This window comes from Erinaceus europaeus, chromosome 10 (genome assembly GCF_950295315.1).
Source record: "Erinaceus europaeus chromosome 10, mEriEur2.1, whole genome shotgun sequence".
In the NCBI taxonomy this organism is placed as follows: Eukaryota; Metazoa; Chordata; class Mammalia; order Eulipotyphla; family Erinaceidae; genus Erinaceus; species Erinaceus europaeus.
The window spans coordinates 82,946,384-82,961,500 of NC_080171.1; the positions used below are offsets into that span (position 1 = coordinate 82,946,384).

Here is a 15,117-nt window from a genome sequence, read left to right on the forward strand (position 1 = left end):
ACCCTCAACCTGGTCTGTGTGTAGGAGGCATTTGAAAGCACCGGGCCCTGGGCATGATCCCTGGCTCCTGTGTGACAGAGCAGTTATCTGGTGATTTCTCATTATACACATAAATAAGTCTTTTAAAAATATTTTACTTATTGGGGAGTCGGGCTGTAGCGTAGCGGGTTAAGCGCAGGTGGCGCGAAGCACAAAGACCGGCATAAGGATCCTGGTTCGAACCCCGGCTCCCCACTTGCAGGGGAGTCACTTCACAGGCAGTGAAGCAGGTCTGCAGGTGTCTATCTTTCTCTCCTCCTCTCTGTCTTCCCCTCCTCTCTCCATTTCTCTCTGTCCTATCCAACAACGACAACAACAATAATAACTACAACAATAAAACAACAAGGGCAACAAAAGGGAATAAATAAATAAAATAAATATAAAAAAATTAAAAAAAAAATTTTACTTATTTTATTTTAATGAGAGAGAGGTATACATAAAAAGATACAGAGAGAAAGACCAGAGCACTGCTCAGCTCTGGCTACTGGTGGTGCTATGGATTGAACCTGGGACCTCAGAGCCTTGGGCATGAAAGTCTTTCGCATAGCTATTATAGTGTCTCCCTAGTGCCATAAATAAATCTTAAAAAATAATTTTTAAAAAAACTGTCTCTAAAATTCTGTGAGGTCTATGGTTTTTATTATAGGGAAGGTAGGTGCAGAACTTTGGTGGTGAGTGCAGTGTAGAACTATATCCTATAATCCTACAATCTTATAAACCATTATTAATCACAAGTAAAAAATGGTCTAGAAAAAAATATATAAGACCCAGGATCCCTTTGAGCACTCCTCAGTCATGTGTAAAAGGACAGATGCACAGTTGAGATGAGCCTCCAGAGAACTATATTGAGTGAAAATGCTAATCCCAAGAGTCTATGTTATATGATTCCCCTTGTACAATATTTTTCTTCTTTAAAAAAAAAAGTGAAGTTAGGTAATGAACCTGGGATATTGTACCTATACAGCCTCCCTGATCCAATTTTCCATCCTTAATTTGTTTTTCAGAGAGAGGGAAAGACAGAGAAAGAGAGGAAATATATTGCAGTGTCATTCTACCACACATGGAGTGTCCCCTAACGCTAGGGTTTAAACCCAGGGCCTCACACATAGTAGGGTGTATGCTTGCAATACTACAATATTTTTGAAATGACAAGCATATAGAACTGAAGACTAGAGTAGTGGTTACCAGGAAATAAAGGAGTAGAGGCAGGAGAGGTTGAGTTTATTTATCTCTAAAAGGCAACAAAAGGTGGAACATTCTGCATTGTGAGTAGATCAAAGCTGCTATCCAGTGATAATTATTTGGAGGAAACTGAGGAGTGAAAAGTGGACCAGTGTTGGGGTATCTTTCTCTCTCTCTCTCTAAAATAGAGAATGAAATGATTGGTCTGGGAGGCCACTCAGAGGTAGTATCACGCATTCATGAGGCTCTAATATCATGTCATATAAACAGACAAACAAACGCAGAACAGAAATGTCAGCAGTAATAGTTTCGAGGCACTGCCAGACCCCACTCTGGTACACCCACTCACCCCTCTTGGCAGCCAGCACCCGCTCCAGGGAGTAGCTGGGTGCCCTTTGCTTCAGAGCGCTGTTCTGACTCGAGAGGTGCCTGTGGAGTTGGTTCCTGGGTAGGCTGGGTCCAGGGGCTCTTCTGGGGACCCGAGGACCCTGGATCTGGAGGTGGGACGCTCCATCCCGAGGCAAAGATGCAGAGAAAAGCTGGGCTGATGTCTCTGGCACACTGGGGGACCGAAAAGGGAGAGTTGAATTGAGGTCCTAGAGAGCAAGGCCATGGCTTCAGGGTTCCTTCACACACTAAATCAGTGTGTGAAATCAGGGCTCCTGACCTATAGTGCTTTGCTCCCCTGGAGCATAATTCTTCTGAGAATTATATACACATTTCTCTTTTAAAATGCAGAGTTGAAGCTGGCTACAGAATAATCCATTCACTTGAGTGTTTAACACAAAGAGGAACAGAGTTTCCAAATCCTTTCTTCCCATGCAGTCCTCCTAAGAGCCTACATGAGCTCCAGAGCTGTCATTGCACCTCTCTCCTGACTCCCTTTAATTTCTCTCTCTCCCCATGGTTCCAGCACACTCTCTCCCAGGTAGTAACCCGGACTGGCCTTTATCCTTGTCTTCTGCTCAACTCAAGCCATGCTCTCATAGTTTCTACTCATTCACTTTCATATATTCAATAATTATTTATTTCCGTCTCTATTGCAAATTGCCTGGATGACACTGGGCAAGTTGCTTTCCCTCTCTAAGCCTCCACTCCCTGTCTTTCAATAACATGGCGGTGAGAAACAGAGATGCAGGGATTAACTGAGGGGTCTGAAAATGCCCAGATACCCTCCCCCATCCTGGGGCTCAGGGACACTTCAATTCCCAGGCCATCACATGTGTAATATTAAAATTGTGACAGTGGTGGAGGACCCAGGATACCTGATGTGGGAGAGCCGGTGCTCTGGGGTCTGAGTGAAGGGTGACACTCTGCTGGTTTCCGAGCCCACAAAGCCGCTGTCTGTCTCTGGGGAAACCATCCAGGACTCCTGAAAAAGGCAGTGCCCCTTTAAGTCAGAGGAATGTGCCCAAGAACATGTTGGGAAACCTGGACTGCTGGCCTAGGCCTCACATTCCAGAGACTCCCAGGCCAAGGAAGTTAATGCAGCTTCCAGCAGCCAGGCCCAAGATGGGAGGGCCCTTGGGCCCTCAGATCTCAGTAGTGGCAGCTGGACCTCCACACCCCAAGAAGACAGCAAACTCATCCAGCTGAGGACAGAGTCCCTGACCTGAGGTAGAGAGAGAGAGAGAAGAAAGCATGCCCAGGCTGGGAAGGGGATCATTTCCTGGCTTGGGGCCAGCATGAATGCCAAGTCCTAGATGACTGTAGAAACACCAGGCCCCAGGAACTGGGAAAATAAAACACAGCTCCCATGAGATCTGTTATATGTTCAGATCTCCATGGATCTGAAGCAAGACACAAAGAACACATAGCACCTGCCCTCACTGAGGTCACAGCTGAGCAGAGTCCTTCCACGGAGCTCATTCAGTTTGTGGCATGTGTGCATGGACACATACATGTCTGCTCCTTATTCTGTAGAAGGCTCCATAGTTTCTTCACCAGTGCCTGATAATTTCTACAATAATTTAAAAATTGCTGCTCTCCAGGTTCAAACTTCCATCCCCACTTGCACAGGGGAAGCTTCATGAGCAGTGAACCAGTGCTACAGATGTCTCTTTCTCTCTTCCTCCTTATCTCCCCATCCTCTCAATTTCTCTCTGTCTTACTAAATAAAACAAAAAATACATAAACAAAAAGACCACCAGGAGCAGTAGATTTATTGTGTAGGCACTGAGTCCCATCAATAACCTTGGTAGCAGTTCAAAAAAAAAAAAGTTCTGTGGCACAGGAAGTAATGTAGAATTTGGATTTTGGGGAGATAGTAGAATGGTTATGTAAAAGACTTTCATGCCTGAGGCTCCAAAATCCCAGGTTCAGTCCCCAGCACCACCATAAACCAGAGCTGAGCCTTGTGTATAAGGGTTGAGGTCTGGAGACATGTTTCTGAAATATGAATGAGCATAGGAAGAATTTGGATTCTCAGGCATGTGGTCCCAAGTCCAATCCCTAGTACCATATACCAGAGCGATGTTTTCATCCTCTCAAACAAACACACATATCTTTTATAAATACTGCTGCTCTACAGACTGAGGCAGTGGCTTGGGGACAGAATGCATGCCTTACATATATGAGGCTCTGGGTCCAATCCCCACACAACATACAATGGCATAATGGAGCAGTGCTCTGGTTTTTCTGATATCACACATAGTACACAGAATGAAGAAAGAGCTGCCATCTCCTCCACCCTAGGTGTGTCAAAGGGCTCAAAGACACACAGAAAGCAGACACTTGGTGCACTGTGCTATACAAGCTTTCAGAGGAGGAACAAGAGCTCCTGGCCCAAGTGATGGGTAGAAAGGGAGCTATGGTAAAGGGGTGGTGCTGTGCAGAAAGCCTGGGTGGAGGGCAGCCTGAGACAGGAGGGACAGGAGCAGGGAGTCCTCAGAGGACAGCTGAGATTGGAAACTCAGGGGCAGAGGCTTGAGGGAGCTCCCCTATACCTCCCCACCCCCCTGTGGACACTCACCTCTAGGTGAAGCCCGCTGCTTTGGCACAGAGACTTCTGTGTAAGGTGCTCAGAGACGCCGCTCCCCTCCAAGCTGGTCAGACTGCTCTCGTGAGACCCTGCGGACTTGGCGCCTCGAGATAGGGGTGGCCTTCCAGGGCCTGGAGGATCCTTCCTGGCCATGCCCAGGCCTGGCAAATGCCCATCTCTGGTGCTGGATGCAAGGAAGTCTGCTGGCTGCTCAGTCCCTCTTTGTTCCATGGGCTCCCTGCAGAGGAAAGGCTGCCATCCTGAGTCCTGGCATGATCTTGGCAGCCAAGCAGCACAGGGTGAAAACATCCCTTGCTGCCCCCACCCTGGTGCTGCCACTTTCTAGCTGTGTGATCTGGAGTAAGTCACCCCCCCACACCCCCAAGTCTTACTTTCCTCAACTACAGAATGGGGATGCCAACAAAACTCAATCAATACACCAGCAGAAGCAGTGTGAAAACTAAGAAACCAAGATGTCACTTCCCAGGCTTTCATCCTTGCTATCTCGGTCATTTCCATACACTTCCAGCTCCTAGACTATTAGAAGACCAATATTTCTTGCTACAAGTAAAAGACAGGCTGGGAGTATGGACTGACCTGTCAACAACCATGTTCAGCGGGGAAGCAGCTACAGAAGCCAGACCTTCAACCTTCTGAATCCCATAATGACCTTGGGTCCCACCCAGAGGGATAAAGGAAACCTATCAGGAGAGGGGATGGGATATGGAGTTCTGGTGGTGGGAATTGTGTGCAGTTGTACCCCTCTTATCCTATGGTTTTGTCAATGTTTCCTTTTTATAAATAAAAAAATTAAAAAAGAAACAACCAACAACAAAAAAAAATAAAATAAAGGCCATTTCACTCATTCATATCCTCTCTCCCTCTCCCTCTTTCTCTCACTCATATCGAAAGAGGTATTAATGTACAACATCTATAACTGATATTTTTTTCCTTGATGTGCTTAGAAGCTGGAAAGGAGAATGATGCCACTTAATGCTGAATCTACCCCTTGGAAAATTCTTGCCCACATTACCCAAGGTCATATTTTTATAATTTATTACTTATTAATGGGGGGGTGAAGGAGAGGTAGAGGGGGAGAGAGAAAGGACCAAAGCATCATTTTGGCACATATGATATCAGAAATAGAACTTGGGACACTATGCTTGAGACTCCAGTGCTTTTACCCACTGTACCATCTCCTGGGCCACAAACCATTTCAAAAGCTATCAAGGGCCCACATTTCACATTTTGGAGAGATTAAATCATCGAAAGATGAAGAAAGCCATTTCTAAACTGTAAAGGGGTGGCTATCCATGTGGCAACTGCCACTCCTGTGGATTCAGAGATGACAGGGGATGAGCGGGGAGGCCCATTCACATACTCAGGAGGGGCCTTGTGACTCCTCTCAGCCTGCACCAGGGGGAGTGTGGTGGGTTCTGCTTTCCCTGGAGCAGGAGATAACCCATCAACTTCCAAGATGCAGGCCTGATTCTGTTCCTCTTCCTCCTCCTTTTCTGTTGCCACCACCAACCCCTCCTCCTCCTCCATTCTCAGGGCTTCCGGGAGGGACTTCACACTGAGGTACCTGCAGAAGGGCACAGAGATGAGCATGGTCTTTACTGGGCCAGGCAACCAGGCCCAGACCCAATGCCTGGCCCCTCTCCAGGAAGTACTCACTGCTCCAAGAGGCCATGGAAGTCTTGCTCCATTTGCCTCTCCTTGTTCCTGAGCGGCGTTGGGAGGTCCAGGGGCCTGTCCTCTGTCTTGCTGCTGGCAGTGCTCAACTCCAGATGGGCATGGGGCTGGCATGGGCCAGTGCTAGTGGCGTCGGGCTAGAGGTCAGAAGGATGGAGGAGCAGATATTCAGCAGATACCTAGCCCCCACCTTTATGGACCTACCTTGTACAGGATTCATGCTGGGTGTAAGGATGCCCATGGCTTTTCCTCTTCAGAATCTAGTAATTCCCACTCATCCTCACGTCTCGTCTCATTGAAGCATTGCTTCCTCAGAAAAAGTTTCTGTTATCTAATTTAATTATTAAACTCAACCATCTATGCTTACAGAGCCTCATAATTCTTAAGAGCACAGATCAAAATTATAATTAAGTAACCATGTAACTAGTCCAACTAGACAGAGAACTCTATTAGAAGTTACCTGTTCTGGCTAGGAGTATGGATCGACCTGCCAATGCCCATATCTAGGGGAGAAGAAGTTACAGAAGCCAGACCTTCCACTTTTGTACCCCATAATGATCCTGGGTCCATACTCCCAGATAGATTAAAAAAAAAAAAAAAAGGAAAGCCTCCAATGGAGAGGATGGGATATAGAACTCTGATGGTGGGAATTGTGTAGAATTGTATTCCTCTTATCCTAGGATCTTGTTGACCATTATTAAATCAAAAAAAAAAAAAGTGAGCTGTTCTGGGGGCTAGACAGTAGCATACAGATGTAATGACATGGGTTCAAGCCTCTGGTCCCCATCTACGGGTGGTGAAGCAGGGCTGCAGATATCTCTTCTGTCTTTCTCCCCTTCTTCCTCTTTCAATCTACCTTGGTCCTATCAAAATGAATACATAAATAAATGTTTTAAAAATATTTTTAAAAGTCTCTTATTCTGTTATTGGCTCCTTTCTTCTCTACTGACTTCCCAGTGGGTCAAGCTTCCTGACATATAGAACACACACTTCGGGTGTTTGTAGTAAAGAAATCAATCACTGAGGAAATGAAAGGAGAAAAGAGTGGACCAATACAACTGGACAAAGAGGTACCTTGGGGCCGAGGATCTGGGTAGCTGGCACAGGGGTCTGTCCAGAAGGAGCGGCCAGCTGTATAGGCTGGTGGGGGCTGGGTGTGACTGGGGGGCTATCCAGAGGCGGGTCTGACCCAGCTTGCTCAGGCACCTGCTGGTTCTGATCCATGAGGTCCTTCAGTTCATCCAGGCGAATTCCCAGCTGGAAGATCTCTGCTTCTAGTTCCCTGCAGGAGTGGTGGTGGTAAGGAGCCCAGGGCAGCAGCTACATCAGCATGTTTGGGAGACCATGGTCTGCTCCTCCCACCCCCCACCCCCAGAGAATGGCCACTGGGAGGATGGTTAACATTATTATTTAGATTCTATGAGAATAAATGAACAAGAGAAAAGTGAACTCTACTGGGAATCAGAGGTCTCAACTCCAGTCCCCTGCTCCCTTCGGAGCTATGGGACCCCCCCCACATTTGCCCATCTCCATTCAGGGAGGGGTTTTATTTCTAATCTCCAAGGACCATTCTCATTGCATTTGACTCCTTATGAACACAAACCTCAACCTTCAAATATTTGCACACAGTTTGGAATACAGTTTCTCCTTACTCCCCCTACTGTCTGAATTAGGAAGAACAAGTCTGACTCTCACAGTGACCCTGGGAGGCTCTACTCTCTGTGTCTCCTCCCCACCCCACCCCCCAAGTGTTACCTGCTGGGATCAAATCTCCCAGACGTCTTACTGGAGCCAGCTGCCCTCTGGTTCAGGTGCTGCTCCCTGCACGCCTTCAGGTACTCCTCTTCCAGGCCCTCATGGGCAGCCTTTAGCCACTGGAAGCCCTGAAACCAGACAAGAGCAGGAGACCTGAGAGCAGCCCCCACAGGCTCCATCTCCACAGGCACAACAGAAGAAACAGCTTGTGGGGGCTGCAGCAGAACTCACCCTGGATCTGCAGTGGCTGGGGTCAAGAGCCTCTGGAGCCCACCTGCCTGCCCTGATCAAGCTCTGTGCCATCTGACTATCACAGCAGACACAGCTTAGAGCCCTGGCACTAGCTTGCCAGGTGCCAGTCCTTCCTGGGTAAACATACAGGAACCCCAATGTTCCGTTGACAGTTGTAGTGGCAGATAAACTAACTCCCACTCAGCCCCCATAAGAAGCTAGTTGTACTTTAAAGATCGTGGATTTTCATTCTTGGTTTTCAAAATTAGACATCTGAGATGATTATTAACTCTTTCTCCCATCCTTATAGACTATCAGAATCAGGATATGTGATCATCAGTATCATACTACTGATAACCACTAACAGTTTCTAATCATGAAAACTCTATGCTAAAGCACTCTGCATTATTCACTTCATGTCCACAGAATCCTAATGCGGGCACATTTATTATTTTCATTGAAAGAGGAGGAAGCAGAGGCACAGGGCATTATTTAATTGGTGACAGTCACAAAGTGAGTGAGCACATTATAAGATAGTATTTAAACCCAGGCTTTCTGGCTCCACAGCTCATCTCTTAATAATTATACTAGTCCCCTGTGGGCCCCTTGAGAATAGCTCACACACAGCTAAAATCACAAGAGGCAGTTTATTTCTTCCTTATCAGCATCTCTATCTTACTCACTCCACACCAGTAACAGACTGAGGCCAAGGTCAATTAAGATTCTAGTCCCCAGGCAATCTTAACAGCTCCCAACTTCCCTGGACACAGGAGAGTGAGGAAAGGGGGAAATGGTTGATATTCAAGGTCCTTCATCATCCACTCAGTGAGACAACACATAGCACACATTTTGTGCCTGGAAACTAAATGTGATGTGTAATATCTGAGAGAACACGGAAATGGACTCTTACTATAATTATTTTCAGGAGTGTTTGTTACACTCGCCCCTCCAAACCCTACCATAGTGCCTCCTCTCCACCCTGCTGGGCTCCCCTTCTGTTGGCTTCTCTGGGGTTAACCCAGTGGGAGGCATCGCTAAAAGGTCACAGCATAGAAAGACACAGCCCTATGTGGTGCTGGTCCCTGGGCTTCCCTATTCCTTATGTGACACCCCATGAAGCCCCTCTCTTGCCCCTGACCCCACCCCTTACTCCAAGTTTAAAGAGCCCCCCTCTGCTGCTTGTTGGAATTGTGGCCAATACAGCAGGAATCTAAATAATCTAGGTGCCTAGAGTGATCTAGAAATACTAAAGCCCAACAGGAAACAAGCCAGCAATGGTTAGATTAGGAGTGTCCCCCACTCTTTCCCTGGTTTTGAAATTATGGAAAAGTACTTTTATAGTAAAAAGAACCCAAAAGAAAATGGCTCTTTTGGTTGCTGAGAGGCAAGATAATTGGTGGGAAGCTGCCCAAGACAATGATTATGACCCTGGACTCAGGAATCAGACAGACCAGGGTCTGAACTCTGTCTTTCATTAACTGGGTGGCCCTAAGGACTATGTCTCTGGGCTTCAGTTCGAGCCCAATTAAGTGGGGGTGAAGGCTCTAACTGCCTCCCAGGCTTGTATGATGATGACATGAAACAATGCATATGGAGGTTTTGCCACCATGCCAGGCATACCACTACCACTGCCTAACATAATAGCAATGATAGTGATAGAAGGCTCATCACATAGAGCTAAATAGGTGCTGTTTGCACTCAAGGGAGACACTGTGTCTGGAATTCTCTGCCCTGCAGCAAAGGAGGCTATTGAAAGGCTGTAGAGCAGATGGAGCAGTTGTCTAGAGGCTTATCTAGGGGCATCTTCTATAGTGGGCAGTACCTTGAGTTGGTCCTGGGGCATGAGCTGTCCTGCCTGCATGAGGTCAGCAAAGGACTTCACCTAGACAGGGGGTAGGAGTGGAAGAAAACACACTCTGTTAATCCAGACTTCAGAAGATGAGTCTTGCACATTCCCACACTCAGCCACATTCCCACTTTGGCATGAGGAGTTAGGAGTCTTCCTCGGGATATGGGCTTTCTGTCAAGCACAGAGAGGCGGGTGCCAGAAACCAATTCACTACTGCCCTTGGCAGCTGTCACTGGGAAAAAATCTAAGCAGAATGAGCCTCTAAGAATTTGCTGACAGCAAAGCACATTCTGTGTATAAGATACATGCTGGGAGGGGTTGGAAGGAGAAGCTACAGGAACAGTTTGCCTATCTGTGGAACAGTATGCAGGCATGAAGAGGAAGAAGGCAGGTGGGTATGTGCTCATGTACAAGTTACTCCAAGATCAATTTCTCAGTGTTGAATTAAGCTACAAGGCAACGTTTTGTTAGTATACTACCATCTCATAAAATAGATAGGGGGTCAGGCGGTAACACAGTGGGTTAAGTGCACATGGCACAAAGCGCAAGGACCGGCGTGAGTATCCCGGTTTGAGCCCCCAGCTCCCCATCTGCAGGGGAGTTATTCACAGGCTGTTAGGCAGGTCTGCAGGTGTCTATATTTCTGTCCCCCTCTCTTCTATCTTTCTTTCTCTTCCCCTCTTCTCTCCATTTTTCTCTGTCCTATCCAACAATGACAACATCAGTAACAACGATAATAATGACCACAACAATGGTAAAACAACCAGGGTAACAAAAAAGGGAAAAAATGGCCTCCAGGAGTAGTGGATTCGTGGTACAGGCACTAAGCCCTGGCAATAACCCTGGAGGGAAAAAAATAGATAATTCAAAAGGAAAAATATAAATGCATTTGCTTATGGGGTTATGAAATTTGGGTCCTAATGAACCATGTGTAAGAAGGTGGTCTATACAAGCCATGTCATATAGTCTAGATGGGTAGTTGGCTGTACTAGCTAGGTTTGTGTACCATGCCACTCACACAGTGACTTAAGAGCATAAGGATGCATTTCTCAACACACATTCCTGTGGCTCAGCCACACATGACTATTTACAATAAACGGTTTCAAGGTAGTTTATCAGTAAAAGGATGAAAGAAACTGAGACACCAACTGCTTCTGGGAAGGAGAATGGAGGGGAGGGGGCAGAGACAAGAGGCTTGCTTGATGCTTACTATGTGAAGCCTTTGTACTTAGAACGCAGTGAGTTCACTGTCTACCCAAAAATAAGTACTTGAAGTTGGAACGTTAAAAAAAGTCAGGGGATCCTATAGCTTACAGACTTATGTGGCCATGTCTGTAAATGCATGGCAGTGTGCTGAATTGTTGCATAAATAGAAGGGTGGGGGAAGACTTTTCACTGACTATACCTACTGTACTATGTGATGGTCTTCAAATCCTCTACAAACCAGTTTTTAATTAGAAAGAAATGGCCATGTGTGATTTGGAAATCATTTCTAAACCAATTCAAAACCAGAGGCAAAATACAATATGGAAATATCTATAATTATATTCTATTACTTACATAACATATACAACAGACAGATAATGTCACATGCAAGGATCTAGGTTCGAGCCCCCAGTCCTCACCTACAAGGGGGGAAGCTTCACATGCAGTAAAGCAGTGCTTTAGGTGTCTCTCTTTCCCTCTCCCTCTGTTTCTACCTCCCCTCTCAAGTTCTCTATGCCCTATCAAATAAAATATGAAGAGAAAAAAGAAAAGAAAAAATTGCTACTGGGAGTGGTGGTTTTGTAGTATGGACACCAAGCCACAGAGATAATCCTAATGGCAATAAAAATTAATAATACGTGTATATGTATATGTACACATATATGAAATAGAAATAGTTCTCAAAAAGAAAGATTAGGCTTGGGGGTTGGGCAGTGGCGCGGTGGGTTAAGTGCATGTGGCGCAAAGAGCAGGGACCGGCGTAAGGATCCCGGTTCAAGCCCCTGGCTCCCCACCTGCAGGGGAGTCGCTTCACAGGTGGTGAAGCAGGTCTGCAGGTGTCTATCTTTCTCTCCCCCTCTCTGTCTTCCCCTCCTCTCTCCATTTCTCTCTGTCCTATCCAACAATGAACAACATCAACAATGGCAATAATAATAACCACAACAAGGCTACGACAACAAGGGCAACAAAAAGGGGGAAAAATGGCCTCCAGGAGCTGTGGATTCATGGTGCAGGCACCGAGCCCAGCAATAACCCTGGAGGAAAAAAAAAAAAAAGAAAGAAAGATTAGGCTAGTTATATATATAATTTTAAACTATGTAGAAGCCACATTCAAAAATGTAAAAAGAAACAAGTAAATGAATTTTAGTTATACAGTCTCATATCAAATATATTATTTCTACATGTAATCACTATAAAGATTATTGGGGGGCTGGGCAATGGTGCACCCAATTAGGTGCACATAGTACAAAGTGCAAGAACCAGCATAAGGATGCTGGTTCGAGCTCCTGCTCCTCACCCGCAGGGGGGATACATCACATATGGTGAAGCAGGTCTGCAGGTGTCTATCTTTCTCTTTCCCTCTCTATCCCTTCCTCTCTCAATTTCTCTCTGTCCTATCCAATAAAATGAAAAATGGCCACCATGAGCAGTGGATTTGTAGTACAGTAGTACAGGCACCAAGCCCCAATCATAACCCTGGAGGCAAAAAAAAAAAAAAAGATCATTGTTGACATAGTTTATATTCTTTTTTAGCACTAAGTCTTTGAAATATGGTACTATTTTATATTTATTGCACAACTCAGTTTATACTAAACATGGAAGTACTCTGTAGCCACATGCTACCAGACTATACTTTCATTTCTAACATAAAGGACAAGGAATAAATGTCTCTCCAGGTATAGGACCAAGAATAGTGGTGATTAAAAGGAATGAAACACTGGCTCAGGCTATTGCAACATGGATGATTCTTGAAAACATAATGCTAAGAGGCCAGACAAAAAGGGACAAATGAGTCTATTATGTCAATCTATTTATCTGAAATGTTGAGATTAACCAAACCCATACAAACAAAAAGCAGATGAGTAGCTACTAAGCAGGGATTGGGGGAAGGAGCAGGAGACTGTCTGAAGGTACGGGTTTTCGACTGGGTGATGGAAATGTTCCAAAACTGATGGTTGCACAAGTGTGAGCATACTAACAACCACTGAAGCAAACACCATCTCTTTTAAGATTTTCCTTTTCTCTCTCTCTCTCTCTCTCTCTCTCTCTCAATCTCTCTCTCTCTCTTGATTTTTTAAAAAATTAGTATTCGATAGAGACAGAGAGAAATGGAGGGGGGAGAGATTAAGAGGGAAAGAGAGAGAGACAGCTGCAGCTCTACTTCACCACTTGTGAAGCTTTCCCCCTGCAGGTGAAGACCAGGGGCTTGAACCCTGGTCCTTGTGAATTGTAGTGTGTGTGCTTAACCAGATTTGCCATCGCCTGGTCCCTTCTCTTTCTTTCTTTAGATAGAGACAGAAAGGCAGAGAGACAAAGAGAAAGATAGTGAGAAAAGACCTCAGACATGAGTGAATTATGTGACATGTGGATTATATCTTAAAGCTATGACCAAAGTAAAAGAACACTGAGCTTTCCCTGAAAAAAATTGTTCTATGGACAGGGGATATACTGTGACCATTCCATTTCTATTTCTGCACTGACAACTAGGAAGCTCCAAGTCAGATATGAATCTGGTCAAGTGTTCAGGGTCCCACAGAACCTTTGTTTACTCACTTCCTTCTAAATGTGCGTTTTTCTTACTTCTCCTTTGCCTCAGTTGCCTCACTTCCATTTTCAGAATGTGGTTCTAATGCACGTCATTTCTAATCTGCCTTAAAGAGCACTTTTCGAATAAGGCCAAGCATGGAGCTATAAATAGAGTTATAAATGACTCACAGGTGTTTGACAGAAATGTAAAGGCCCTGAGAAAAGTAACTGGGAGCTGATTTCTATAATGAGCCAGAGAAGAAAGTGAGAGATTTCTCCTAAGACAGAAAAAGTAGGGTGGAGGTACTAGTGCCCTTCCAAACCCTGAAAGAGCTGAGAGCCCCTCCTCCCTCAAACCAACCAGGAGACTCTCCCAAGCATAAGTGGAGAGTAAAATGCAACCCAGTGTAACAAAACCTGGTACTGGGGACAAGTTGGAGCCTGGAGCCATGTGGCCCCTGAAACTAGGGGAGAGGGTCAGATTTTCGTGACGGCCAAGTTCACTCCAGCAAGGGAGTGACTAGTGAGCCCTGCGAAAGGCCTCCTGTTCATGCAGGCAGGTGAGTGTGTCTCACTTGGCAAAGCTGGGGTCCACTCACCTTGGCCAGGAACCAGCTGGCCCGAGCAGCCAGCATCTGTGTCTGCTCCTCCCAGGGTTGGCCTCTGGCAATGTTCTCGTGCTCTGGGAGCCGCTTTGGGCTTGGCATACTGGAGGATGAGGAGGGCCTTGGGTTTCCTTCAACTGATGCCCATCCTGAAACACACAACCACAGGGTGCTGGGGCCAAGAGCAGTCCCAATCATCCCAGAACAGAAACACTGATGCTGAACCTCAAAGTCACCACTTCCATGATCAAGCTATAACCTGATCATTCCCCCTACCCCAGCCAGTAGTACAGCTAGAGACTATAGTCCAGGAAGTGGACTGGGTGGTGTGGCACTCAGTTACAGTAGAGAGCCAGTTCTGGGGCTGCTCTGCTGCAAGTTAGTAGTAGTAAGGCTCCAACTCAGAAAGAGGCATGTTCAAGTCTTGACCTTCTTACTGTCAGCATGTCCTCAGTATTCCAAGCACTGATCTCCCTAGTTGTTAAGGAGGCAACACTAGTGGGCAGCTCACCAGATGGATGTGGGAGTTAACAGGGGTCGCAGGTAGCCAGGCTTTTGTCCCCTGTGATAGGGTCTCCAGAGGCAATGCTCTGTTGAATAACTAAACCCAGTGGCAAACACTAGAAGAAGAAAGAACTAAACCCAGTTGCAAAGCGGCAGAATGCAGCGATTCTGACTAAAAATGGGATACTGTCCTCATCACCACTCAATATCGTCAAGTCCAAGGGCCCCAAGAAGCATCTCTCTCCACAACCTGAACGAAGTACTATTCCCAGGGTGAACAGGTCCCCCCCATAGCAGAATCACAGGTGGAAGGTGTCTTCTTCCAGACTTACCCGAGGCCTCAGAGACTTGTGGAGCCTCAGCCGAGCTGGGCCACCTCTGCACAGAATGGGGCTGTGCAACGGTGAAGGACAAGACCTTGGTCGCCTGGGGCATCGTGCCCATGTGGATGCTGTGGTTGGCTTGGGGCGGGTCAGAGTACAGGTTCACCTGTTGCAGGGGAGGCACAGGCAGAGCCAAGTCAGGGCTGGGACACAGCCTCCTAG

The 15,117-nt window shown here is 46.2% G+C and overlaps 1 protein-coding gene across 9 annotated transcripts in view; it reads right to left on the minus strand.

Moving 5' to 3' along the window:
- AKNA (AT-hook transcription factor) overlaps nt 1-15,117 on the minus strand; it is a 66,727-nt gene that overhangs the window by 16,592 nt on the left and 35,018 nt on the right. For 7 of the 9 annotated variants that reach the window (XM_060200027.1, XM_060200026.1, XM_060200030.1 and 4 more), the window contains 10 exons: nt 14,905-15,061; nt 14,063-14,217; nt 9,705-9,764; nt 7,652-7,779; nt 6,971-7,178; nt 5,879-6,033; nt 5,583-5,786; nt 4,193-4,439; nt 2,487-2,593; nt 1,571-1,782 (listed from right to left, as the gene is read on the minus strand). In XM_060200027.1, coding sequence (XP_060056010.1) covers nt 1,571-1,782; nt 2,487-2,593; nt 4,193-4,439; nt 5,583-5,786; nt 5,879-6,033; nt 6,971-7,178; nt 7,652-7,779; nt 9,705-9,764; nt 14,063-14,217; nt 14,905-15,061 — 1,633 coding nt within the window. The remainder of the gene's footprint in view (nt 1-1,570; nt 1,783-2,486; nt 2,594-4,192; nt 4,440-5,582; nt 5,787-5,878; nt 6,034-6,970; nt 7,179-7,651; nt 7,780-9,704; nt 9,765-14,062; nt 14,218-14,904; nt 15,062-15,117) is intronic. The other 2 variants (XM_060200033.1, XM_060200034.1) reach the window with 2 other exon arrangements.